This window comes from Eschrichtius robustus, chromosome 7 (assembly GCF_028021215.1).
Source record: "Eschrichtius robustus isolate mEscRob2 chromosome 7, mEscRob2.pri, whole genome shotgun sequence".
Lineage (NCBI taxonomy): Eukaryota > Metazoa > Chordata > Mammalia > Artiodactyla > Eschrichtiidae > Eschrichtius > Eschrichtius robustus.
The window spans coordinates 74520217-74547791 of NC_090830.1; the positions used below are offsets into that span (position 1 = coordinate 74520217).

Genomic DNA, 27575 nt, shown 5'->3' on the forward strand with positions numbered 1-27575 from the left:
TGGTATAAGATAACGGTCCAACTTCATTCTTTTGCACATGGATACCCAGTTTTCCCAACACCATTTGTTGAAGAGACTGTCCTTTCCCCATTGAGTCATCGTTGCACCTTTGTCAAAGATCATTTGACCATATATGTGAGCGCTTTTTATTTTTTAAATAGACTTTATTTTTCAGAGCAGTTTTAGGTTCATAGCAAGTACAGAATTCCCATGTATCCCCTGCTCCCCTCCACATGCTACATATGCTTTTAATTTCCTGAGGCGAACATAGATTGCAGATTTTAAACCTTTCTTCTTTTCAAATATACGCATTTAAAGCTACAGATCTCCCTCTAAACACTGCTCACTGCATCCCACAAATTCTACTATGTTGTATTTTCATTATCCTTTAGTTCAAACTATATAAAAATTCCCACTGAAACCTTCTTTGAAGAGGTTTAGAATTATGTTGCTCACCTTCCAAACATTTGTGGATTTTCTGGCTTTTTGTTATTTCTAGTTCAGTTCTGCTGTGGTTAGAGACCAAACTCTAATTTCAAGCCTTTTAAATTTGAGACTCGCTTTAAGACCCTGCCTCACAAACCTGATGCTGTTTTGTTATGATGGGAAAACCGGTAGGTTCAGACTCATTTTTTTTCTGCTTTGGTTATGTATAGAGCGCACTGCGGTGGCTCAACGCTAAGTTTTGAGATCTTAAAACAGTATTCCTAACACACCACTGTAAAGCAATTATACTCCAATAAAGATGTTTTAAAAAAAAAGAAAAAAAAACACCAGTATTCCATTCAGGGCCCGTCCTCTAGGCTTACACCACCGTGATTAGGCTGCGGTTAAAGACAGAGTACTTTTGAGCAGCATCATTGCGCTTTTCAGGAACGCCTTCCACCCCTCACGGAATGGGAGGGCGGTACAAGTGATTTCTCAGACCTCCACAGCTCGGGGCGGATAGTTTGGGAACTGTGTACTTTACGAGGCAACGGATATAGTATACCCTTTTTTTTTTTTTTTTTGGTCTCCTCATAGGTGACAAAGCTTCTGAGTTCTCAAAACTCAGAAGCTGAGGGAAAAAAAGTAAGTTGGGTAGAGTTCGAGGATGGTGGCAGAATGCCTCATCCCCGAATTGACAGAGCACGTCTCTTGCGAGGCCTAACGAATCAGGGCCTCGGGTAACAGCGCCCCTTCAACTCCTCGGCCTAGTAACCCACCCGCAGAGATGTCCTCCCGCACGAACCTCTTCTTTCCTCCTTTCTTCTTTCCCAGCTGCTCAAACTTCCACTGGAAGTGGAACTGGGTGTGGCAAAAAAGCCCGTCAGCGAACCGCCAGTCAGCGAACCGCCCGTCACGTGACAGACAAGAGGGCACGGAGGAGCTGGGGAACCTACGTCCGCCCTGGCCCCACCCACTTGACGCCACCCAGTGGCCCCACCCCCTCCGCCGTGGGGTGGAGCACGAGGCCCCGCCTCCAAACGGCCTCTCCTCGGAGGGCCAGGCTGACCAGTAGGGCGGGGCGAGAGGCCCGGAGGGGGCCAGTGCTGGGCGAAGGGGAGGAAGGGAAGGGAGGGGTCACGTGCGGCGAGCGGCCCGAAGTCACGTGACGAAGACGCTGGGCGGAGGGAGCCGGGGCTGGGAGTTCTCCTGAGGGAAGAGGAGTGAAGTGTGGGGCACGCGGCGGCGGCGATGACAATGGTGAGTGCACGGCGGCCCGTGCGCTCGCTTGCAGCCCTCGCCCCGGAGCGCGCGGCGGGACGGCCAACGGCGGGCCAGATGTCGCGGGAGGGGCTGCGGGGAGCGGCTGGAGGGGGCAGGCGGGCAGGGCGGGGGGCCGGGTTAGGCCTGTTTGGCCGCCGCGGGGTCGGGGACAAGCGGGCTGCGCCGCCCCTTCCCGGTCTCGGCGATGCCCGAGCACCTGCGGGTGGCGGCGCGTTCTCCTGGCCATGTCGGAGCCTCTGCCCGCGTTCCTCGATCGGCTGTGGGGGCCCTGGCTGGGTACTCGGACCCCGCCTCTGCGGGGGCCCGCCGCCACCTCCCCTTCCAAGGTAGCCAGCCCCTCTGCTCCTCCCGGGCAGCCTCGCTTCCTTTCAGGTGGGGTGACCCAAGAGTCCCCCAGTTCCGGACTCGGGGGGACTTGGTCACTATCTTCCAGTGTTGATCAGGAGCTTGATAAACTCCGTGATTTTTTTTTTTTTTTTTTTTTTAGCCTGCATACGGTGATATTCTGCGATTTCCTGAACCCAGTTCAGCCTTGATGTTGACACTTGTAGAATGGGAGAGAAAAAGAGAAGGACGTTGGAGGGGAGGACGTTTTTAATGCAAAAGGCAGTAGTTTCTTGCGCGCTGTTTTAAGCGTTGGGTCTCGTTTCCCTCACCAAGCCATTCTGGAAACTTACCGCTTTGGGATGTTGAAATGGCCTAGGGAGCAGAGGAGGAAGGGAAATCTGAGTACTCTCACCACAGTGGGAAGCACCAGCGTGGGCACGATGGCGTTTAGCTTTGTGTGTGTTGGCGATCTTCTCTAGATTTGATCTCATTTGGCGCATTTTATGGTAGTATGCATTTACTCGGTTCACTTAGCAAGCTTATGTTGAGCGCCTACTGTGTGCTCTCCTTAATAGTACCTGCTTTCCCAAAGCTCACCCGGTTCCGTAAACTGCTTGAGACTTTTGGCTTATAGACCAAGCTAGGTTTATTTAAAAAAAAAAAAAAAAGTTACTTTGAATAAATACATTTTAAAGTAAGAAATCGAGTTGTTTTAATTTATAAAAGAAAGTGAGGACAGACATGTTCATTCTTAAACTTGGAACCTTTTTCTCTTTTTTTTTAACAAATAATTACAATACTTAGGTGCTCCCAGGGGTCCTGAGCAAGACTGAAACAGCCCTTACTCTCTTGTAGCTTGCAGTCCAGAGGGAGATAAACATTTATTTGTGTAATTATTTGTTTAACGTGGAAACAAATAATTACAGTTGTGATAAGAAGGAAGTATTGGGGGACCTTGCCTAGTCAGGGAGTTAAAGAAGGCTTCTTTAGTTGAATATAATTTGCAAAGAAAACTTAAAAGGCCCTCCTATCTTTTGCTTACATTTAAAATTATTACTTTTAATGAGCTTTTGAATTATGTTCAAGAGCAATTTTTATTTTCAAGTTACTCTTGAAACAAACACAATTGTAAGGCTTTATAACACTGAAATGGGCACAAGTGTAATAATATATGTATGAAAATTTGCTGTTTCATTGTTCGTGTATGCCCTAACTGAATAAATTTTGAGAGCCTCTCTTCTGCCTCACCTTGAGTTGCATTTCTTTACAGCCACTGGATGTAGTGAAATTTCTTTAGCGAGGGCTAAAAAGTTTGTATTTTAACATATACACATGTAATTTTGCTAGATGGTAATGCTCAGTGTTAGGTTTACAAATTATGTGAAAAATCTTAAATTAACCTAAATTCAGTGATATGTAGTTTAGGCTACGATTGGAAAACTGTGAGAACGATTGCTCTAATATTTAAGTAGTCATATATATTGCCCTCTAGTTATTTAAAGGCTGCCTAAGAGTTTGAACCTGTATATTGTCTAGTATTGCTGCTGAAAATCCCCTATTTTGAATGCTCACTTGAAGATATCTTTTCTAAAAGAACTTGGTAGTCCTTCTCTTAAAAGATTTCAAAACTGCCTTCTGTAATTTCAGCAGACGTATATGTTAATATATCCTAACCCTCTTTACAGCTTTTATTCCTTTTCCTTCTTCTGGTCTTCACCATTCTGACCATTTTTTTCCTCTTTATATATCAGAAGTATTATAATTTGATTGTGAATAATTTTAAGAAGATTTTAATTTTGTGACTTTTTGTTTGAAATACAGAAGATGCACATCTTGAAATAAAAACTTTATTTATTTATTTGGCCACACCATGCGGCTTGTGGGATCTTAGTTCCCTGACCAGAGATTGAACCCACGCCCTCAGCAGTGACAGCGCAGAGTTCTAACCACTGGACCGCCGGGGAAATCCCTTTTTTTTTTAGAAATAAAAACTGTAGAAGACTTTGGGTAGAGAATCTTTCTTTCAACTCCTTCTAGAAGGAAAACAAGACAAACTTTTCTCAGATATTTTTCTCTCTGTTATCTACATGCACAATTTTCTGGAGGCTTTTACTAAGACTAGTTCATTTTTGATGTGTCCTGGTGTAAAAAACTGGATGTTAACCCAGTGCTAAATTCTCATGGCCTCATTAACTTAACCGTGTTAAAGTGCTGTAGTTCATCATTCAACCTTTTGTTTTTCTGCATATGCTACACTAGGCTTTTTTTATTCCTTCTGATCTCTCCCAATCTTAGTGTTTTGATTGTGTTGAAAAGTAAGTCCATTTTTAATTTTTAGTTATGAAATACTTCATGCATACGGAAAATAATAGAGGATAACACATAGTTTTTACATATTTTTAATGCCTAAGACTTACATTTTTACATATAGTGTCAAAATAAAACTTATTGTTTACAATTACTCATTGTTGTTAGTTAATTGTGAAGTTTTATGTGACTTTTAAGTCTGTGTTATACCATTTTAATTAGTGGCAATTTTGATTTTGTTATTTTATTTTTGATTATTTGATCTTTTAATATCAACTTTCAAATCCCAGTTCAGCTGTATGCGTTAAGTATATGTATATGGGAAAAGTTACCATAATATTTCCTTTCATTTGTAAAACAATTTTTATAGTTTTCAAATCTCGTTTTCCTGCAACCAGCTCTAGGAAGTATTAAGGGGGAATGAGAAAATTAAATTTTATTTTCCTGCTTCTATTTTATAACCCGAATTTTGGACTGTCATCTTCTACCCTTTCATAATTGCTCCTCCCACACCAGCACCCCCCCCCACCCCGCTTTGTTGGCTCAGTGCTTTGCACATAGTTGATAAATAGTAACTGACTTTCAGCTGCTATACATTCTCATATTTGTAACTCTTAGGAGAATGTGTACCATTTTGAGCAAGTTTTAAAGTTAAAACTTAGGGTATGAAAGCTAACTAGGAAGGGACAGTGCACATGCCCTATCATTGATGTTTTTCATTCTAAGTTAGTTCAGAATAGTTTTCTAATTAAAACTGTTTGTCATTTATAATATTGCCAGGAAAGATTAAAACATCTTGCCAAAAGGAAAATTTGCTGGTTATGTCTTTGGAGTATGTCATAAGTACTAATCTGGCAATTCTTTGAGTTGATTTCTTGAAATTATAATCCTTTTGTTAATAAAGGATTAATAAAAATAAAAAGTGGGAATTCCCCGGCGGTCCAGTGGTTAGGACTCCGAGCTTTCACTGCTGAGGGCCCGAGTTCTATAACTAAGATCCCACAAGCTGCGTGGCACTGCCCAAAAACAAAGAAGCAAGCTCAGAATTTAGGAAAACACTATCTCCTTTGATCATAGTATCACCCTATGACCCACATAGCCTTAGCAGGATCACAGAACTGAGCCTTAACGCAAGTTCCTTGCTCTAGATTTTGCTACTGCACCAATACTAACTTCCTGCGGGAGGGCTGGTCTTAACCAAACATGCCTAGTTTTAGCTCACTTCTTTTGCGTATTCACAAAATTTACAGAAATTTAATTAGTCTCCTCCATTAGAGCCAGTTTTATTCCAAGGGCTTACACAATGTAACACATGCTGTTCAGACCTATATAGCAGTAGATTTTACCATAAGTAGTACATTGTAATAACTCATGAGTAATTGGGATTGTATGAGTTTCATTATAGCAGTATAATGAAAGAACCTCATAGATGTATTACTAAAGGTAACCTTTCAAATCCAGATGTTAGGATTAATTTTTTAGCCACGCGGCATGCATGCGGAACTTCCCCAACCAGGGATTGAACCTGTGTCCCCTGTAGTGGAAGCGGGGAGTCTTAACCACTGGACCACTGGGGTAGTCCTTTTAGATCTTTGATATATGTTAGTATTTGATTATTTATGGTGGTTGCCTGTGGAAATGATTGAAATTATAGCGTGTTTAAATTTGTTTTCTTTTTTGTCTTTTTATTTTATTGTGGTAGAAAACATATAACATAAATATATCCTCAGCAAAATTTTAAGCATACAGTACAGCATTAACTGTATGCATATTGTATGAAATTTTTAGTTTTGATGTAGTATTTGATGTAAGTTCTTATTTCTTTGTGAATTCATAGATTAACTGTAGGTTATAGGTAATTAAATTTGAATTAAAAAATGTAGTGACTGACAAAACATAATTATGAACATTTTCCTTTTATTTCAGAGTTTTCTTGGAGGATTTTTTGGTCCCATTTGTGAGATCGATGTTGTCCTTAATGATGGAGAAACCAGGAAAATGGCAGAAATGAAAACTGAGGATGGCAAAGTAGAAAAACACTATCTTTTCTATGATGGAGAGTCTGTTTCAGGAAAGGTAAATATTTTGTTTGGAGAATTACCTAGTTGTAGAGTACTAGAATTAGTCATGAAAGTGGCTTGTGCTGTATCTAAATTTGAATGATTTTATTAGAGATGGAAAATTTTTTTCAGAAGGTCAGTTAAATCCTTGATTCAGTAGAATATTTACAGGAAAGATTCTTAAACTGCAAGGGTTATAGGGGCAGAGTCTAAATTAAACTGTGTGCAAAATTTTGTGTGTTTGCGACTATGTGCATCTGTTTAACTTCAGACAGTTTCTACAGTGGGGCTGTGATCCACTCAAAGTTTGTTTCTCCTTTAACATAAAGTTGAGTTGTGGAGATTGGGGATAATTCTCTAGTATGCCTTTCTAAAAGTTTCTTTCTCATTCTTTATAGCTTATCTGTCTGTACTGCTGTCACTGTGTCTGTTGATCTCATTTCTTGATACTCTGTAGAGGACTTAAGTACATTTGGAATGTGTCCATGCATGGTCAGATACATTTATGATACCTTCTGTGGTTTAACTTTTTCCTCCTTTTCCTTACCAAGTTATGTATAAGATTGTTCTTATACCTTATGGAACATGATTAGTACTCATCAGTTTGTGATACTGAAGAATGGTAATATCCTAGATAACATCAAGTCATAAAACATTTGAAATAATTTTTCTAAATATAAAATATTAAGAGTTTCTCTCCCCTGCTTGTTAAGGTGATACATACACATGGTAGACAGTTTGGGAAATAAAATAATTATCTATATTCCCATCATATGGAAATAATTCACTGTTAAAATTTGAATGTGTTTCCTCCTAGTCTCTCTGCATTAATGTATGTATAATATATTAAGCATACCTTTTCCCTATTATTGGATATTTAAATAGTTTCTACTGTATTTTTCAGACTGCTTGTAGTATATCACCGTATCTTTAGTAATACAGACATGTTTTTAGTAATAAAACTTTAGTACGTAAGTTTTTCTCCAGATTTCTGTAGGATAAGATTACTTCCTTAGAATGAATTCCTGAAAGTGAGTTGCTGGACCAGAAGACATGAATATTTGAAGGGTATCAATACATATTAACCTGGAGAATTTGCATCAAATCACATGTTCACTTAATGCCTTGTTTCACTCAGGGTAGTACTGAATATGGTCACTTTTTAATCTTTGCTATTTCTATAGGCAAAAATGATATTATTCTTTGATAGCATTTCTTTGGTCACTAGATAGGTTGAACTTAGGTTTATTAGCTATTTTACTGCATCGTCTATTCTGGTCCTTTGCCAGTTTACTTACTGATGTCTTAGTGTTATATCTGAAATAAATTTTTTGCTTTTCTACTTTACTCTCCCTTTAAAATGATGGGGAGAAAGAGAAGAGGCCTGAAAGAGAGCAGACAAAATCATTAAAAGGGTGGAACATGTCAAACGAGTAAAGGAAATAGTGTTGGTTCTATAAGAAGCTGCCAAACTGTTTTCCAAAGTAGCACTACCATTTTCAGCAATGAGTGAGAGTTCCTGTTGTACCCCATTCTAGCTAGCATTTGATGATGTCAGTGTTGTAGATTTTGCCCATTCTAATAGTTTTGTAGTGGTATCTCATTGTTTTAATTTGCAGTTCCCTAATAATATGATGTTGAACATCTTTTCATATGTTTATCTTCAAATATATATGTTTTTGGTGAGGTGCTTGTTCAGATCTTTTGCCTAATTTTCATTCGGGTTGTTTGTTTTCTTCTTATTGAGTTTTAAGAGTCGGAAACAGCCCTTTTTGGAAAACAGCCCTTTCTCAGATGTGGCTTCTGCAAATATTTTCTCCCAGTTTGTGGCTTGTCGTCTCATCTTCTCATTTTCTTGTTACATGTGTAAATTTCCATTTCCCTGACATCTAATGAGGTTGAGCGACTGTTCATATATTTATTGGCTATTTGATGTCCTTTGTGAAATGCCTATTCAAGGCTTTGGGGTTTGGTGGGGGTTTTTTTGGCTCATTTTTATACTCAGTTGACTTTTTTTCTTATTGATGTGTAGGATTTTTTTTTTTTTTTTTGGTATGTTCTTGATACGTGCTTCTCAATATAGAGTCCTTTGCATATGTATTATAAATATCTTTCTGGCTGGAGTTTTCACTATCTTAATGGTGTCTTTGGATGAACAGGAGTTCTTAATTTTAATACTCTACAAATGTTAGTTGTTTTTTTTTTAACAATGATGTTCTTTCTTTAAATTTATTTATTTATTTATTTTATTTTTGGCTGTGTTGGATCCTCACCTCTGTGCGAGGGCTTTCTCCAGTCGCGGCGAGCGGGGGCCACTCTTCATCGTGGTGCGCGGGCCTCTCACTATTGCGGCCTCTCTTGTTGCGGAGCACAGGCTCCAGACGCGCAGGCTCAGTAGTTGTGGCTCATGGGCCTAGTTGCTCCGCGGCGTGTGGGATCCTCCCAGACCAGGGCTCGAACCCGTGTCCCCTGCATTGGCAGGCGCATTCTCAACCACTGCGCCACCAGGGAAGCCCCTGTTAGTGCTTTTTGTATCCTGTTTAAGACATCTTTGCCTACCGTATGGGCATGAAGATGTTCTCCTGTTTTTCCTATAATGTAAAACAATTTTACATTTCACATTTAGATCTTCAGTTTTTTGGAATTGATTTTGTCTTTGTGATATGGGAGTCAAGGCTACTTGTTTGTTTGTTTGTTTTTCCCACGTGGATATCTTATTAACCCAGGATATTTATTGAAAAAGCCATCCTTTCCCCCACTACACTGCAGCATCACCTTTGTCATTAGCCAGAGGTTGTATGAGTCTGTTTCAACATCTCTGTTCTGTTCCATTGGTTTATTTGTGACATATACTTTCATTTCTTTTTTTAAAAATAGCTTTATTGAGTTGTAATTCACATAAAATTCACCCTCCTAAAGTGTAGAGTTCAGAGGTGTTTACTATATTTGCAGAGTTGTGCAACTGTCACCACTATCTAATTCCATAATGTTTTCGTCACCCCAGAAGAAACACCATACCATTAGCAGTAACTCTCTTGGTGCCATAAACTGAATGTTTGTGTCCTTATAAGATTCATGTGTTGAAACCTAATCCCCAGTGTGATGTATCGGGGGGGTGGGGCTGGGGGGGTTTGGGAGATGATTAGGTCATGAGGGCAGAGCCCTCATGAATGGGATTAGTGTCCTCAGAGAAATCCCGTGTGCACCTTCTGACATGTGAGGACATAGTGAAAAGACAGCCGTCTGTGAACCAGAAAGCAATCTCTCCCCGGACACCAAATCTCCTGGCGCTTTGATCTTGAACTTCACAGCCTCCAGAAGTGTAAGCAATAAATTTATGTTGTTTTTAAGCCACCTAGTCTATGATATTTTGTCATAGCAGCCCAAATGGACTAAGACACCTAGCACCCACTAATCTATAAATGTGCTTTCTTTCTCTATGGATTTGCCTATTCTGGACATTTCATATAAATAGAATCATAAAATATGTGGCCTTTTGTGTTTGGCTTCTTTTACTCAGCATGATGTCTTCAAGGTTTATTCCTTTTTAAAAAAATTTTGGTAAAAAATATATATAATAAAATTTGCCATTTTAACCATTTTTATGTGTATAATTCAGTAGCATTAATCACATTCACAATGTTGTGCAATCATCACCACTATTTTTTTAATATAAATTTATTTTATTTATTTATTTTTGGCTGCATTGGGTCTTCGTTGCTGTGCTCGGGCCTTCTCTAGTTGCGGAGAGCAGGGGCTCCTTTTCGATGCGGTGCATGGCCTTCTCATTGCAGCGGCTTCTCCTGTGGCAGAGCACGGGCTCTAGGGCGCACGGGCTTCAGTAGTTGTAGCACACGGGCTTCAGTAGTTGTAGCACGTGGGCTCAGTAGTTGTGGCTCCTGGACTCTAGAGCGCAGGCTCAGTAGTTGTGGCACACGGGCTTAGTTGCTCCGCGGCATGTGGGATCTTCCTGGACCAGGGCTCGAACCCGTGTCCCCTGCATTGGCAGGCGCATTCTCAACCACTGTGCCACCAGGGAAGCCCCCATCACCACTATTTTAAAAATTTGTTCATCACCCCAAACAGAAACTTTGTACCCATCAAGCAATAACTACTCTTTTCCCTTTTCTCCCAGTCCATGGATACCTCTAGCCTACTTTTTTTTTTTTAGTAAGTTTATTTATTTATTTATTTTTGGCTGCGTTGGGTCTTCGTTGCTGCTCGCAGGCTTTCTGTTTGCGGCGAGGGGGGGCTACTCTGTTGCGGTGCGTGGGCTTCTCATTGTGGTGGCTTCTCCTGTTGTGGCGCATGGGCTCTAGGCGCATGGGCTTCAGTAGTTGTGGCATGCAGACTCAGTAGTTGTGGCTCATGGGCTCTAAAGCGCAGGCTCAGTAGTTGTGGCACACGGGGTTGCTCCGCGGCATGTGGGATCTTCCTGGACCAGGGCTTAACCCCGTGTCTCCTGCATTGGGAGGCGGATTCTTAACCACTGCTCCACCAGGGAAGTAAGTCCCTCTAGTCTACTTTTTTTCCTATAAATTTGCCTGTTCTGGGCCTGTTCTATTTCATATAAGTGGTCATATAAGATTTGTCTTTTTGTGTCTGCCTCATTTCATGTAGCATAATGTTTTCAAGGTTCATTCATGTTGTAGCATGTATCAAAACACCATTCTTTTCTATAGCGGAATAATATTTCAGTATATATCTGTGTAGTATATGGATGTACCACACTTCTTCATCCATTCATCAGATGAGGACATTTCAGTTGAGGATATTTGGGTTTCTATTTGTTGACTGTTATGAATATTGCTGTACATTTGTGTGTTAAGTTTTTGTGTGACTGTGTTTTCATTTCTCTGGGGTGTATACTTAGGAATGGAATTGCTGGGTCATACGTTAACTCTATGTTTAACTTTTAAGGGAACTGCCAGGCTTTTCTGATGCAGCTGCACCATTTTATATTCTCTCCAGCAATGTATGAGGGTTCCAGTTTCTTCACATTCTTGGCAATACTTATTATTGTCTGTATTTTTTATTGCCATCTTAGTGGGTGAGAAGTGGTCATAATGGTTTTGATTTTCATTTCCCCTAATGATGAATAATATTGACATCTTTTCATATGCTTATGGCTATTTGTATAACTTCTTTGGAGAAAAGTCTGTACCTATCCTTTGACCATTTTTAATTGGGTTGTTTGTCTTTTGACTGTTGAGTTGTAAGAGTTCTTTATATACTGTAGATACAAGTCTTTTGTCAGTTATGTTTTGCAAATATTTTCTCTATTTCTGTGAGTTGTCTTTTCACTTTCTTGGTGGTGTCTTGAAGTACTAAAATTTTCTGTTTGATGATGTCCAGTTTATCTTTTTTAAAATTTCATTTCTCATGCTTTTGGTGTCATCTGAGAAACAGTTGCCTATCCAAGATAATGAAGATTTACACCTATGTTTTCTTCTAAGAGTTTTGTAACTGTAGCTCTTACATTTAGGTCTTTTATCCATTTTGAGTTAATATTTGTATATGGTGCGAGGTAGGGATCCAATTTCATTCTTTTGTATGTTGAGATTGAGTTGTTCCAGCACTATTTGTTGAAAAGAATATTCTTTCCCCATTGAATTGTCTTGGGACTCCTGAAGCATATACTTTTTAAAGTTAAATTTAATTGCCGTCTGTCAAAAAAAGCTACAGAGAAGGAAACAAAATTACCCATAAGCATACATTCCAGAAGTAACTCCTGTTAAGAGTTTTTTCTGTAGTTTAAAAAATATAATTGGCATTATACTTGTATACAGTTTGACCATGCTTCCTTCATGTGACATACCATGCACATCTTCCCACATCATTAAATATTCTTTGACCTTATTATTTTTATACTTTAATTATACTCCATCATATGATATACTACAATTTGTTTAATTATTTACTTGTTTTTCTGAGATATTAACTTGGAAGGCAAGTAACTAACTCATCCTGGTCACAGATATGGAAGACATAGAAACATGAATATTTTAATTATGTAGTTTACAAACAGAAGTAACTGAACTTTAGTTTTTATTGGTCCTTAATTTCTGTTGTGTGTTTTTTTTTATAATTAATTAATTTACTTTTGGCTGTGTTGGGTCTTCGTTTCTGTGCGAGGGCTTTCTCCAGTTGCGGCGAGCGGGGGCCACTCTTCATCGCGGTGCGCGGGCCTCTCACTGCGGAGCACAGGCTCCAGATGCGCAGGCTCAGTAGCTGTGGCTCACGGGCCCAGTTGCTCCGCGGCATGTGGGATCTTCCCGGACCAGGGCTCGAACCCATGTCCCCTGCATCGGCAGGCAGACTCTCAACCACTGCGCCACCAGGGAAGCCCCTTCTGTTGCGTTTTGAAAACACTATTTGGAAGAAGAGCTTTTAAGAGTCATGCTACCAATATTTTTTATAGTAAAGAATAAACCCGGAAGTATGCTTTTTGGTATGTTAGCTAATCCTTAAATGTTTCAAATTTTGTTTTTAATATGTATGTACTTTATAGATATTTTGTCAAATTAAAATGTATAAAATTAAGGTTTCCATTTGGCACATATGAATTTAGGGATTTTAGATTATATATTTAATTTGAAAAGTACATAAGATAATCATACTCAAAATTTAAATCTTTAGACATTCTGTTTTTAGGATGAGTAGCAGACTCAGGGCAATAAGCATTACTTTTAAGATAGGAATTATAACAATATATTGTTGGTTATAAAAGGCTGAAAGTGATCTTTAAGATCAGTTCTTGGAATTAGTAATAACCTTACATTAAAATGCTGTTGTAGAATTTTTTAACTATTTGACCTGAAAACATATTTGAATAGTTGAAAGTTTTCCCTTTTATTGAGTCTTTATAGTTTTCCAGCTCTAAAGAAGGATTCCTTACTAACAAAGAAGATGCTTTAAGTGTACGTATAAGTAATAGGTTCATTACTGATTGTATATGAGTAGGTTTTACTTTCTCTGGCACTATAAGGTCTAGGTAGGATCTAGGTATGTGGTGGTGTCTCAGACTTCAGAAATGAATACCTGAAATATTTATATATTGTATTCATCTGGAAGCAGTCTGCCAGTAGGCCCACAAAGGATTGTTAACATCTCTTACAATTTCATGTTTTGGCAGGTAAACATAGCCTTTAAGCAATCTGGAAAGAGGCTAGAGCACCAAGGAATTAGAATTGAATTTGTAGGTCAAATTGGTGAGTTTTAAAATAGTATTACTTTTTTTTCTTTGATAACTGAGTTTGAAGAGAGTTTGATTTGGCACTTAGCTTTATGGAAAGAAGGAATTGATTTTGCATAATAAAAGAGGATTTATTTTATAAACATTAAATCATGTTTCTTTTAATTGTATTAAATGATATTTGACTAATCCTGCCTTTGTGATTAAACTTAATTACTAAAAGTGAAAGGAGTTATGTAAGCTACCAGCCTTGAAAAATAATTCAAGTAAATTAGTTTACTCACTGAAATTTCCACCTGCCTACATTTTTCACCAGCTTTATTCACAATTAGCAGTGTCACCTTCATCCTTCACTTTCTAATTACCCATGCCATTTGTCTTCCTAACTTAGTGTGTACCTGTAGCCAGACTCACTTGTCAATAGAAAATTCCATGTGAAAAGGAAAAGTGTAATTTCTTTTTGACTTAGATCAACTTGTGTATGTTTCCATATGTGTATTTCAGAGACATTCTTGATTTAGTAGGAGTTAAACTGTATAAATCTTTTGGTACTGCAGATTCGGAAAAGGGAAAAGAAAATAGGTCCTAGCTTTCTCAGTTTTACTGTACATTTTTAAAGTATCAAAATTGGAATGGGTGGATATTTATTTACATGTCTATTTTGGATGAGATTATATTTAAGGGGCAAATTATAGTAATTAACTGATAGTTGATTTTAGTCTTTTGCATATTATAGTTTTATCAAGGTAATATATTTGCTTAACTAGAGCAAAACAACAAGACAATACATTTTTTGCCTAGAAGGGAGGAAGTTCAAATAATTGCTGGAAATATGTCTGTTAAAACAGCTTCATACTGGGCAAACCCCAACTGCATTAAAGGAATGAATTCATTTTTTTATAATAGAAATTTTCATTTTGCTATGCTGCTTGAATTTTTTTATGCCTAAGTAGAGCATAATAGTGAGAAGGATAATGGAATTCAGATCATAGCTCTAGTGTTTAAAGTGGAGACAAATCCAACTAATTCTTTTTGTAAAAATTATTTGCTTTGGAAGTAAAAGTTTGGGTTTTAATGAGATGGGTATTAAATATAATTGGTCTTTTTGCTTTTTAAAATTTCTTAGAACTTTTCAATGACAAGAGTAATACTCACGAATTTGTAAACCTAGTGAAAGAACTAGCCTTACCTGGAGAACTGACTCAGAGCAGAAGTTATGATTTTGAATTTATGCAAGTTGAAAAGCCATATGAATCTTACATCGGTGCCAATGTCCGTTTAAGGTATGAACGTGTATCAGAAACTGTAGACAGAATCAAAACCAGAAAGTAGTGACTACCATTGAATGTCTTATTAGAACTTCTAATTATAATTTTGGACTGGAAGACTTAAGATTTTTAAAATTCTGTCAGATATTTTGTTTTTTTCTGGCTAATGCTCATCTGATGTAGTAAGAGCCTTCTGTAGTCTTAGAGAATCCTATTATGAGAAGTTTTAGTCATACACTTCCCTGTATGAATCGTTCTTAGGTACTTCATTTGTCTTGTAAATGGAATTACTCTCTAAATCCATTAGTTTCCCAATGAATCTCATTTAGTGTATGGTTAAGAAGTGATCTAGAAAAAAAGAAAAAACAAAAAGCAGTGATCTAGAGAGATGTCCTCAAGTAGGCTTGATGATGGTACTTCAAATTGATCTAAAAAGTATGTACACTATTCTTAAAATTGAACTTTGTATTTTTTCCATGGTGGGGGCATTTATTTAAAAATTAAAACTTCTTCATGAAGTAAATGGAGTAAATTGATCCTTAAGGAGTTCCAGCAAGGAGAAAGCAGAGTTGCAGTTAATGTTTGCTTATTTAAAACACTGAGGTATATCACAGGAGATTTAACTTGTCCTCTCCACTAATTTTGTAGATATTTCCTTAAAGTGACGATAGTAAGAAGACTGACAGACTTGGTAAAAGAATATGATCTTATTGTTCACCAGCTTGCTACCTATCCTGATGTCAACAATTCTATTAAGATGGAAGTGGGCATTGAAGATTGTCTACACATAGAATTTGAATATAATAAATCAAAGTAAGTACCTTTCACAAACAGATAACATAAATGTTCAGGGGAAATTAAGAAATAAACCTTTTATGTCTTTGTAAATTGGTCAAGGTAAGGATAGAATCAACATTAATCTGATGTTAACAGACCAACAGAATCTCTGAGCTGAAAGAAACTTTAGGAATTTGGTTTTGTTTCTGACTCAGTGCAGATGTCTTTCTTATTCTATTCCTGGTAATCGGCCATTTTTTATAGAGGATCTCACCATCTCAGAAGGCATCTAATCCTATATGTCTCAAAAAACTTATCTTTTTGTCTTGAGATCATTTTAGCTGGTCATCTCTTTAAAAATAAGCAAAAATGCTCTTTTTCTGACTACATGAGCAATACATTTTTATTATTAAAAAATTGACGATGTAGAAAAGTCAAAGGAAGTAAAAATACCACATATTTTCACCATTACTACTTAACCACTACTAAATCCTCTTGTATATCTTTCCATGGGAGGGGGTATATATGTTTATATATGTTGTGCATTTTCAGAAATGGGCTCTTATTTTATTTATTAATGCCTTTTAAAGCTTTATTATGGAAAATTTCAAACATATACCAACGTATATATCTAAAAATATTAATAATTTCTTAACCTCGTCACATATCTAGTCTGTGTTCACTTTTCCCTAATTTACTTATAAATGTTTTTTCCCTATATGGTTTGTTCAAATCAGTATCCAAACAAGACTTGCTCAAATCCAGTGGATCTAAACACACTACATTTGGTTTTTTTATTCTTAAATCTCTTTTAATTTATAGGTTTTCTCTCTTATTTATTTATTTTTCATTAAAGTTTATTTGTTGAAGAAATGGATGTTCATTCTTTTATCCCCTTCCTGTGCACTCTTCTGTTACATTATTTTTATTACTTGTCATGTCCCAGTTTATATCACTGAAATTGTGATATACACACATTCAGGGTCTTAAATTATATTGTTGATAAAATTATTAGATGTTTAGGACCTAAAACTTGTCACTGGAAGCCTCCCTTCAGACTAACATAATTGCATTAATCAACTCTTGGGATATTATTTTGAGATCCAAACCTGGGAGAAGTTTAAAAAAAAAAAAAGCCCTCTGGGAATTACAGGAATTCCTAGGTTTGCTATCATATTATTTCAAGGTCCCTGGGAAAAGTCTTTGATTAGTAGGTATTACAGCAACAAACTCAATTTATGGAGTCTCTCTTTGTGGCCAGGTGATTTGTTAGCTGCACTATTCTAGCACTTGGAGTAATACTGACACTAAACCCATGTGTAGAGTTTTTAATGTTCAAAACATCTTCATACACCAAATAAAAATTTTCAGGCATAAAAATCTTAATTTTCCATGCTTAAGTTCTTTGGAAACTAAGTTAATCTCTACGTAGGGACCAACAATTAATCAGGCTAATTCTTCCCTCTGAGGTGTATCGATGGTCAAGTAAAGTTTGCTTCCTTATTTTTATAGTAAAATGATGAGTACTTTTTTGAAAAAAATTAAACACATGAATAGTCAGAATGGTATTCTTAAACAGTAATTATCCTACAGATATCTAATAAAGCCTTTCAGGACATATTTCACTCTTTTTGTTTGTTTTGTAAACTGATATTTAGTAAGTGACAAATACTCTTTCCCCAAAGGTATCATTTAAAGGATGTGATTGTTGGAAAAATTTACTTCTTATTAGTAAGAATAAAAATCCAACATATGGAGTTACAACTGATTAAAAAAGAGATCACGGGAATTGGTAAGTTGAAGAGTATTTGAACTGAAATTCATTTTAGTTGAAATTTTGAAATCTTAAAATATTGTTTAAACTTAAAATAAATATCCACCTTGGATACTAACTTTGATACTTAATATTGCTGGCAGTGAGTTACTCATTTATGTTTTTTAAAAAATTAATTTTTGAATAGATAATAAATTCACATGGTTCAAAAATAAAGTGTGAACGATTATACAGTAAAAAGTGTCCTATTTATGTACTCCAGCTACTCATAGGTGATATGTTTATAAGTTTTAAAATCCTTCAAGTATTTATCTATATACGTGCAAGTGCCTGTATATTACACCCCCCCCCTTTTTTTTTTAGTTAGGTGGTTGTATACAATACATACTTTAGAGTTCTTTACATATCAATGTGTGGAACACTTCCTCATCTTTCTTACAGTATTCCATTCAATGGGTGTACTAGCTATTGGTGGACATACAGGTTGTTTCTAGTCTTTTGCTATTATAAACAATGCTTTAGTTAATAATATCATTTCATATATGTGTTGGTTTGTGTGCAAGATAAAATCTTAGAAGTGGAATTGCTGTTTCCAAGGGTATATTCATTTGTAATTTCGATTCATATTATCAGTTTGTCCTCTTTATGGACTGTACCAGTTTGCATTACTACCAGCAATGGATGTAGGAGGGTGCCTCTTTCTCCTTGTATTCTCATAAGCATGATGTTATAAAACTTTTAGCTGATCTCATGGGTAGGGGGAAAAGTTTAATTCATTTTTCTCATCTGAGTGAGGGTGAGCGTCTTTTCATGTGTATAAAAGCCATTTGTATTTCTTTTCTGTAAACCACCTATCCATATCCTTTGCCCCATCTCTATTGGATTATTAGTCTTCCTTTTGATGTGTAGAAACTCTTTATATATTAGGAAAATCAATCCGTTTTTCTTCTTTTTTTTTTTTATTTTCTTTTTTGGCTGCATTGGGTCTTCGCTGCTGCGTGCAGGCTTTCTCTAGTTGCGGCGAGTGGGGGCTACTCTTCGTTGTGGTACATAGGCTTTTCATCGCGGTGGCTTCTCTTGTTGCGGAGCATGGGTTCTAGGCGTGTGGGCTTCAGTAGTTGCAGCATGTGGGCTCAGTAGTTGTGGCTCATGGGCTGTAGAGCACAGGCTCAGTAGTTGTGGTGCACGGGCTTAGTTGCTCCATGGCATGTGGGATCTTCCTGGACCAGGGATCAAACCCATGTCCTCTGCATTGACAGGCGGATTCTCAACCACTGCGCCACCAGGGAAGTCCCTCTCTTTCTGTATTAAAAGCAGCAAAATTTCCCCAGTTTGTCTTGCTTATGGTGGTTTTTGCCATCTAGAAGTTCTTGATGTTTATGTAAGTCAGATTTATCAGTTTTTACTCTTATGGATTCTGGGTTTTATACCACAGTTAGAAAGCCCTTTTTTACACTGAGGTTCTAAAAATAATTTTCTGTGCTTGATTCTACTAAAGTAATACATTATAGTTTAGGAATTTTGTTTAAACTTTTAATTCATTTGGAATTTGTCCTGATGTAAGAGATCAGCTATGGATCCAACTTTACTTTTCTCCAGATAGCAGACCAGTTGCCCCCAAATCTTCTATTGGTTCATAACTGCTTTTTAATTTTAATTATTATTACTTTTTTGGCCACGCCATGTGGCTTGTGGGATCTTAGTTCTCTGACCAGGGATCAAACCTGTGCCCCCTGCAGCGGAAGTGCGAAGTCCTAACCACTGGACCGTCAGGGAATTCCCTGATTTTAATTAATATTTAGATTTAGTTTGTTCCCTTTAACTTTGCTGGTTTTCTGCTAAAAAGAATTTTAGGCAACACTTTTTAAGAATTTATAATTGGTAGTCATGATTTTAAATATCTGTAATTTCTTAATCTCCATTTTTCACCTGCTAATAAAAGTTAAAGTGATTAGGGACTTGCCTGGTGGCGCAGTAGTTAAGAATCCGCCTGCCAATGCTCAGACGTGGGTTCGAGCCCTGGTCCTGGAAGATTCCACATGCCGCAGAGCAACTAAGCCTGTGTGCCACGACTACTGAGCCTGCGTGCCACAACTACTGAAGCCTGCGCGCCTAGAGCCCGCACTCCGCAACAAGAGAAGCCACAGCAATGAGAAGCCCATGCACCTCAATGAAGAGTAGCCCCCGCTTGCCACAACTAGAGAAGGCCCGTGCACAGCAACGAAGCCCCAAGGCAGCCAAAAATAAAATTAATTAATTAATTAATTTTAAAAAAACCCCGAAAACTGTCTATGGTTTAGAGAATAAAAAGACAAGCCACAGACTGGGAAAAAAATATTTAAAAAAAAAAAAGTTAAAGTGATTTAAAGATATTAAAACCAAACTTCAGGTTCCCATTTGTTGTTTAAAAAGAAATTGTTTATTTAAACATTTTTTTCTAGTTATAAAAATTATGTTCAGTTCTGGAAAATTTTAAATAAAAAATAATTTGTACTCATAATCCAGAACCGACCTTAGCCTTTGCATATTATATATTTTACAACATTGGGATCATTACTATACGTTTTAGTGTTCCTTTTAAACTTATATCATTGACTGTTTAAAAGAACTGTATGTCAGGTATTCACTTTGATGTTTTGTCTATGTTAAAGTTAACAAGAGAAAAACATTTTGGGTGTTGCAGAGAAAACTAGCATGTCAGTGCACTGCTATGCATTGCTAGTTTCTATTTTAGCAGATACTAGAAATGATAGAAGGCAGTCTGTGAAGATTACTTCTGAACTGTATACATACAGTTGACCCTTGAATAACATGAGGTTTGAACTGCATGGGTCCACTTATAGCGGATTTTTTTCAGTAGTAAATATTACACTACTACATCATCTGCAGTTGGTTGAGTCCACAGATAGGGAGGAACCGTGGATAGGGAGGAGTGGAGGATACAGAGAACAGACTATAAATTATACACAGGTTTTCCTGTGTGTACGGTCAAGCGCCCCAGCCCCTGCAGTTTTTCAAGAGTCTACTGAATTACCTTTGGGAGGAAGGGAGTGAGACCTTCAGTTGGGTGGTAAGTAAGTGTAGATCAAGAAATAGAAAAGAATGATCAACATTTTCACAAAAGGGGAAAGTAAATTAGTACTAAAATAATGTAGTCAGAAAATAGGAAGAAGGTATAAGTCTGGAAATCATATTCTAGCAGTATTTAAATTAATATCATTTACATTATTGCACTAGGACCCAGCACCACAACAGAAACAGAAACAATCGCTAAATATGAAATAATGGATGGTGCACCAGTAAAAGGTAATACACTTTTCATTTACTTTTAAGTTACAGGTAGTGCAGATAGCCGTGTTCATGGCAGATTAGTTTGAAAGTATTTATTCAGTGTGAATATATCTGTGAATTCTTAAAATGATTCTTAAAATGATTTTTAAGATCATCTTTGTATAAATGCTGAGAAGACTATAGTAGTACTTTCTAGTTTGAAATAAGGTTTAATTTTTTACTCAGTTTAAATTTAGAATTTAGAAGAGACATTTATGGATATCTCTTCCCTAGTTCTGAATTTATAATATTTTAATTATCTTTTGTTACAGTAGTTTCTCTCTGTAAATCTTTTTTACTCATGCTGAACATAAGGTGCATTATAATTGAGTATTCATTTCTGTGGGATTTTGGAGTTCTTATATAGCCCTCAAGAAAATAAGCAGTTCTCTTACTAGATAACTTTCAGCGTCGAAGATAATGAAGCCAGTATTTATCATTTTAAATTTATGTCTTTGGCTTTTTCTTACGCTGTTAGTAATTACTTCAAAGAGTAGTTACCATTTACTGAGTACCAACTATAGATGAGGCATTGTATTCTCAGGCGCTGTCAAGTTCCCTACCACGCTTTGAGTTAGGTAGTGGTAGCCCTTATTTTATACATGAAACTGAGATGTAGAGGTTAAAAACTTGTTAAAGGTGATATACTGTAGGGGAGGCAGAACTTTCCCTCTACCCATCTTAGATTTTCAGCTGGAATTCTTTAACAAAAAGATTAATAAGAGAAAAACAGTTGATAAATGCATGCAGTACACATCACCCAGGAGAAGCCTCAACAAAAAAGTAACTCAAAGGTGTGACTTAGAATTTTAGCTTATATAGCATCTTGAAAAGAACAATAAATTTGGAGAGAAATGACTGGGCAAAGGAGAGCAGTTTAGGCTTCCCAGGGCGGCAAACTACGGGCAGGTAAATATGTGGGAGAAAACCAATGGAGTAGGCTTGTTTGCAGATTCCTCTGGTGCCATCCCTGGGCTGAAAAGCGGCTGTCTCCAGTAAAAGCAGAATTTATATCCTGCCTTTAGGCAGAACAGGGGATTCTTTTCTGCTTTTGCTGCTGCTTAATTGCCTTCAGCTCAAAATAATCTGTATGTCAAAGAGGAATATTTTTCGGTGACATATTCTGGTTTCCTTCGATAGCTAATCATTGCACAGTTGGAGTTTGAGTCCAGGGGTTTCCGACTCCAGGACTCTTGTGTGTGTACTCTTATGTTATGCAACATAACTTTGTAAAATTCCGGCAGCCACAAATTTTTATGTAAAGTGATGGGTTGTACATCTTTACGGAAATAGATATACATAAGGAAAGTATTACAGAAAAAGGATTCAAAGCAGAATATGCAAATAATCATTCTTAGAGAAGCCATGAGAATCTGAATAGCAATCTTTTTGGTAATGAAGGAATGTCATCATTCTGAACATGTTTGTTGCTTTGGGTGAATTAGTAGTAAGTATTCAATAATTTATACACGATTAGAAATTATGGTACAGATGAAACAGATGGTTAAGTGACTTGGCTGGAGTTGGGATTCAAATCCAGGCATTTTGGCTCTAGAGCAGTGGTTCTCATCTAGGGGCAATTTTGGTCCCCCCTCCCTGGGGACATTTGGCAATGCCTGGAGACATTTTTGGTTATCATATTTGGGGACTGCTACTGGCATCTTGTGGGTAGAGGCCAGGAATGCTGCTGAACTTCATACAGTGCATAGGACCTTATCCACGGCAAAGAATTATTGGGCCTAAAATGTCAATAGTGTCAAGGCTGAGAAACCCTTGTCGAAAGCTTTTGTTATGCTGTTGCCTTGTGAGGAACTGAAGCATTAATGTCTTCTCTATGATGCTTAGTTTTAGGTGTTATGTAACTATTGATATATTTAATCATCCTTTAGAATTAAATGGAAATTGCTTTTCTTTCAGGTGAATCAATTCCAATAAGACTGTTTTTAGCAGGCTATGACCCAACTCCAACAATGAGAGATGTGAACAAAAAATTTTCAGTAAGGTACTTTTTGAATCTAGTCCTTGTTGATGAGGAAGACAGGAGGTACTTCAAGCAGCAGGTATGGTGCCACCCAGATGTTATTTTGTTCTTTGTCAATTCTAAAAACACCTGGAAAGCAGTCACTTTTCTAAGCTTTATTGTACTGAGCAAGTGGGGGTTTCTAAGTAAGTGAAAACGCTGACAGTATGATATAGAAGTAAGCATGAATGGAACTGTGTTGTAATCCATCTCTTCCCGGTCATTCTGCAGGACTCCAGAATGGGCTATAATTTGGCAGGGTTTTTTTTTTTTTTCTTTTTTTTAATTTAATTTAATTTTGCGGCATGCAGCATCTTAGTTCCCCTGCCAAGGATTGAACCTGCGGCCCCTGCAGTGGAAGTGAGGAGTCTTAACCACTGGACTGCCAGGGACGTCCCTGGCAGGGCTTTTATTTTTCTCTTGAAACCTTTGTTTTTTATAAAAACAATACCTGCTGTTTGTTTAAAAAAAAAAATCAGGCAATAAAAAACAGAATGAAGTAAAAGGTCAACAAAAATTCTGCCACCATTGTGATTAGTTTTCTAGACAAATTTGTATATGTGCTTTTAGATCATTATTATGCATATTGTTCTTTTTTTTTTAATTTTTATTTATTTATTTATTTATTTATTTATTTATGGCTGTGTTGGGTCTTCGTTTCTGTGCGAGGGCTTTCTCTAGTTGTGGCAAGCGGGGGCCACTCTTCATCGCGGTGTGCGGGCCTCTCACTATCGCGGCCTACAGGCTCCAGACATGCAGGCTCAGTAATTGTGGCTTACGGACCCAGGTGCTCCGCGGCATGTGGGATCTTCCCAGACCAGGGCTCGAACCCGTGTCCCCTGCATTGGCAGGCAGATTCTCAACCACTGCGCCACCAGGGAAGCCCGCATATTGTTCTTTGTTTTTTTCAGTCAATAGTGTCTTGAACAGCTTTCCTTTAGCAACAAATAAAGATTTCCTTTATCACTTTTAATGACTGCATCAACTTGATGGATTTGGGGGTTTCCATTTTTCCATAATTAAACAATCCTCTTATAAATGTCTTTGAGATGACCCAAATCTAATACTTCTTTTAAAAATTTATGGCTGCGTTGGGTCTTCGTTGCTGCGTGTGGGCTTTCTCTAGTTGTGGCGAGCGGGGGCTACTCTTCATTGCGGTGCGCGGGCTTCTCATTGCAGTGGCTTCTCTTGTTGCGGCGCACAGGCTCTAGGCGCGTTGGCTCCAGTAGTTGTGGCTCGCGGGCTCTAGAGCACAGGCTCAGTAGTTGTGGCGCACGGGCTTAGTTGCTCCGTGGCATGTGGGATCTTCCCGGACCAGGGATCGAACCCATGTCCCCTGCATTGGCAGGCGTATTCTTAACTACTGTGCCACCAGGGAAGTCCCTAATACTTTTTAAATATAAGATGTTTATCATAAAACTTGCTCTCATTTGAAAATCAATTAAAAGCCTTTGGTGAATTTTGAATAAAAGATTGTGATTAGAATGGTCTTCTGTATTCTGAATCAGATTAATAAATATTTGAATGTCAGTTGAGTGTTCAAAACTAAATTAGAAATTATTCTGGAAAAAAAAAAAGAAATTATTCTGTGTTGAGTACTGTGACGAATACAAAAGCTACCTTTTTAAACATGGTTTGTCCTCAAGGTCCTCACATTGCCGATATGTGGAAAGAGAGAGATTGTATAATTAACAGAAAACTTAAGTAATAGTTTGACAGTAATTTGGAAGAGAGAAAAGTTACTCTGCTAATACTGCCATAATGCTATATAATTAAACATAGGTGATTTATAATTTCAAATTAGATTATATGAAATTTACAATTTCCAAATCAGTTACATATTGTGGCCCTATTGAGTAAGTATATGCTTCCCACGGGCATTCATTTGGACGTTTAAATTCTGCTATGTTGGTTAAAAAGCCTGCCATGACTTTATGAAGCAAGTAATTTTAAGAATTTAGAAGAGAAGAGATCTCAGGATGTATTGGTTAGGGTAAGACTTAGATAGGCAGAGGAATAGGGATTTGAAGAATATAAAGGAGGGATTTGAAGAATATAAAGGGGAAGATGGAGGGAAAGTTTAATTTGAAGTGCGTTAGAGGCAGAGAGTAACCCAGTTTGGCTGGTGGGGTACTGGGGTCTAGGTGGGGAAGAGAGTGATGTTGATAAATTGGATAAAGTTTATGGAGGGCTTGAGTGCCGGGTTGGAGATTTATCCTGGAGGAACTGAGAACTATTGAAGAGTCATCCAAGCAATGTTTTAGACTAATCTGGAAGTGATACGAAGGATAGCTTAGAAAGGGGTATCAGGCAAGGGAGGGAGAGCCATCTACCAGGAAGCTATTTTAGTATCTAAGGTTGAAGTGACAAGGGCTTGAATTTGGATAAGGGCAGTGGAACAACAAACAAAAGATAGATTTTAGGAATTCTTTAAAGCAGTAATAGCTAGAACTTTGTGCCAGATTGGATTCATGGTGGTGGCATGCATGGGTGTTGGTGGGGGGGAGCAGAGTTGGCAGAAGGGGAGGCCCAAGATTCGAATTGGAAGAAAGTGAGTCAATAAGGAAAGATGAGGGCTTTTGTAGGGAAGAAGTTAGTTTTGTTATGGTTAAAATTGAAGTGGCGTTATTTCCATGGTGAAAATATACGGAATAATATGAGGACATTAATTTGTTGTCTTGCATTTGTCTTCTAGGAGATAATTTTGTGGAGAAAAGCTCCTGAAAAACTGAGGAAACAGAGAACAAACTTTCACCAGCGATTTGAATCGCCAGAATCACAGGCATCTGCTGAGCAGCCTGAAATGTGAACTGAATAGGAGAAAAAAAAGAAAAAAACTCCTATATCTGTTGAGATTTAAGTTCGGCAGGTTAAAGATGGTTGCAGCGTGTAGGGCGGGGAAAAGGCCAAAACTCCATTTATGATAGTCTTCCTTTATCTTAGAGTGCTGAGTTTATTTTATGACATAACTAAATGTTCTTCATGTATATACATTTAAAAAAATGCTTTCTTTGAAACACTGGAACTTTCTTAAACTGCCGTGTTGTTTTTTTTTAACCACACACTTTCATTTAATGATAAGCACTCAGCTGTACATCAGCATAAACATTAAAGATTTTCATGTGAGTAGGTTGGTATTTGTAATTTTGCTTTCTTTCTGCATAATGTTGATTACAAATTCTTTTATTCTCCTTTTTCATGCTAATGATTACCTCTTATTCTCTACATGCAAAAAATTAAACATTTTGTGTTCAAATAAAATTAGAAAAACCTGAGTGGCCCTTAATCCTGCAAAGATTTAAAACGTGGCATCTCAATATTTTTGAAAACTACATTTTTGTTTTTCCATACGTGTTTGAGAAATGCATACGAGTGTTTCGCTGTAGGTGCCTCTGAGTCCACCATTTCATGGCTTCCTGAATTTTGTTCTCTTTGAAGTCTTCTGTGGTGTGAATATTAAATTTTTTTCCATAAGAGATTATGTGGCATGTCATTGCAGCTTTTTTTGGGGGAGGGTACCATATTAAGTAACCATTTTGCTACTACTGTCAGATAGGTACCACGGTATGTTTTCTGCAATGTGGAGTTGACTCTATGTTGGCATTTTAGTTTGTTAAAACTATATAATTTTTCCATAAATATTTTGAAAAAATTTTTTTTTTGATTTAAGGAATCTTTTTAGCACATATATGCAAATATAATTTTCTTGCAAATATTCTCTTCCCTTTTCAGGGGAAAATTTGAGGATGGGGGACTCAGGAGAACTGGTGAAGTATGTAGTTACCCAGATCTGGACAATTTCATGTTTGTTAAATTGGAAACTTGACTAGTTCAAACTCAAATTTAAACTAATTCATCCACTCTGTTTAAATTTTTTTAATATTAAATTCAAGTATTATTCAAAGCCTCTAAAAAAGAAGGTTGCAGTCATCTGTTTTTATGCTATGCATGGGGTCTGATCGCAAATACACTAAATGTGGGGTGTAGGAACTAAAGTGAAGCCTGTTGTGTGAAACTACTTTCACTTATGGTTCATTGGTTTTTGTACCAATATTTTTTTATACACTTCAGTGCAAGTCTTGTCAGTTAACCTTACTTTATGGGTAAGCTAAGTAACCCAAATTACATTTCTTTAAGCCTGTTTTACTACTATGGCACTTTGAAAAATGGTCAGTAACCAACTTCTTAACTGGCAAAAGGTTCCAGGTACCATGTGCTGGAGCATCTGTTTTAAATGTGGATATCTGTGAATGGTAATGTTTTCCTTCATGTAAGTGCCTGTTCAGAGTTTCAAAATTTTAAAATGCCAAATATTTTCATGGTCACTTGCATGTAGTAATCTGGAAAATATTCAAAGAAAAATTGAAAAACAATTGTATTTAACCAGCCTCAAATTGTGCAACCATGATGTATAATAAAGAATTTGAAACAGATACTGAGCTTGCTATTTGAATCATTAAAATATTTATATTCTCAAATCACTTCTCATCGTCATATTTATCTTTGGGGACAGGATTGCTCAGTAGTTTAGGAAGCTATAATTGTGATGATTAGAAGTTTTTATAAATATTCAATTTCAATTTTAAATATATAATGCTTTTAATTAGGTGGCTTAAAACACTGTCATAAATAGGATGCTTACTCACTTTGCTTGAAAGTTTGTTGCATAACCGATTTAAAAAATAAAAATTTGAACTCAGTATTTGGTGAACTGTAAAAAGTTGGCCGGTTAATTAGAAATGAACTGAAAAAGAAATTTGTGTCTTTAATAAAGAGTACAATATCTAATCCAGTGGTTCTCAACCCT

The 27575-nt window shown here is 37.2% G+C and overlaps 1 protein-coding gene across 1 annotated transcript; it reads left to right on the forward strand.

Moving 5' to 3' along the window:
* The first annotated feature begins 1581 nt into the window (after nt 1–1581).
* On the forward strand, nt 1582–27246 carry VPS26A (VPS26 retromer complex component A). Its single transcript, XM_068547714.1, has 9 exons — nt 1582–1686; nt 6271–6420; nt 13540–13615; nt 14726–14882; nt 15516–15680; nt 17330–17436; nt 20656–20724; nt 22666–22808; nt 25464–27246. Exons 1-9 carry the CDS (start codon nt 1678–1680, stop codon nt 25575–25577), a joined length of 990 nt encoding a protein of 329 aa, XP_068403815.1. The 5' UTR covers nt 1582–1677; the 3' UTR covers nt 25578–27246.
* The last annotated feature ends 329 nt before the right edge of the window (nt 27247–27575 follow it).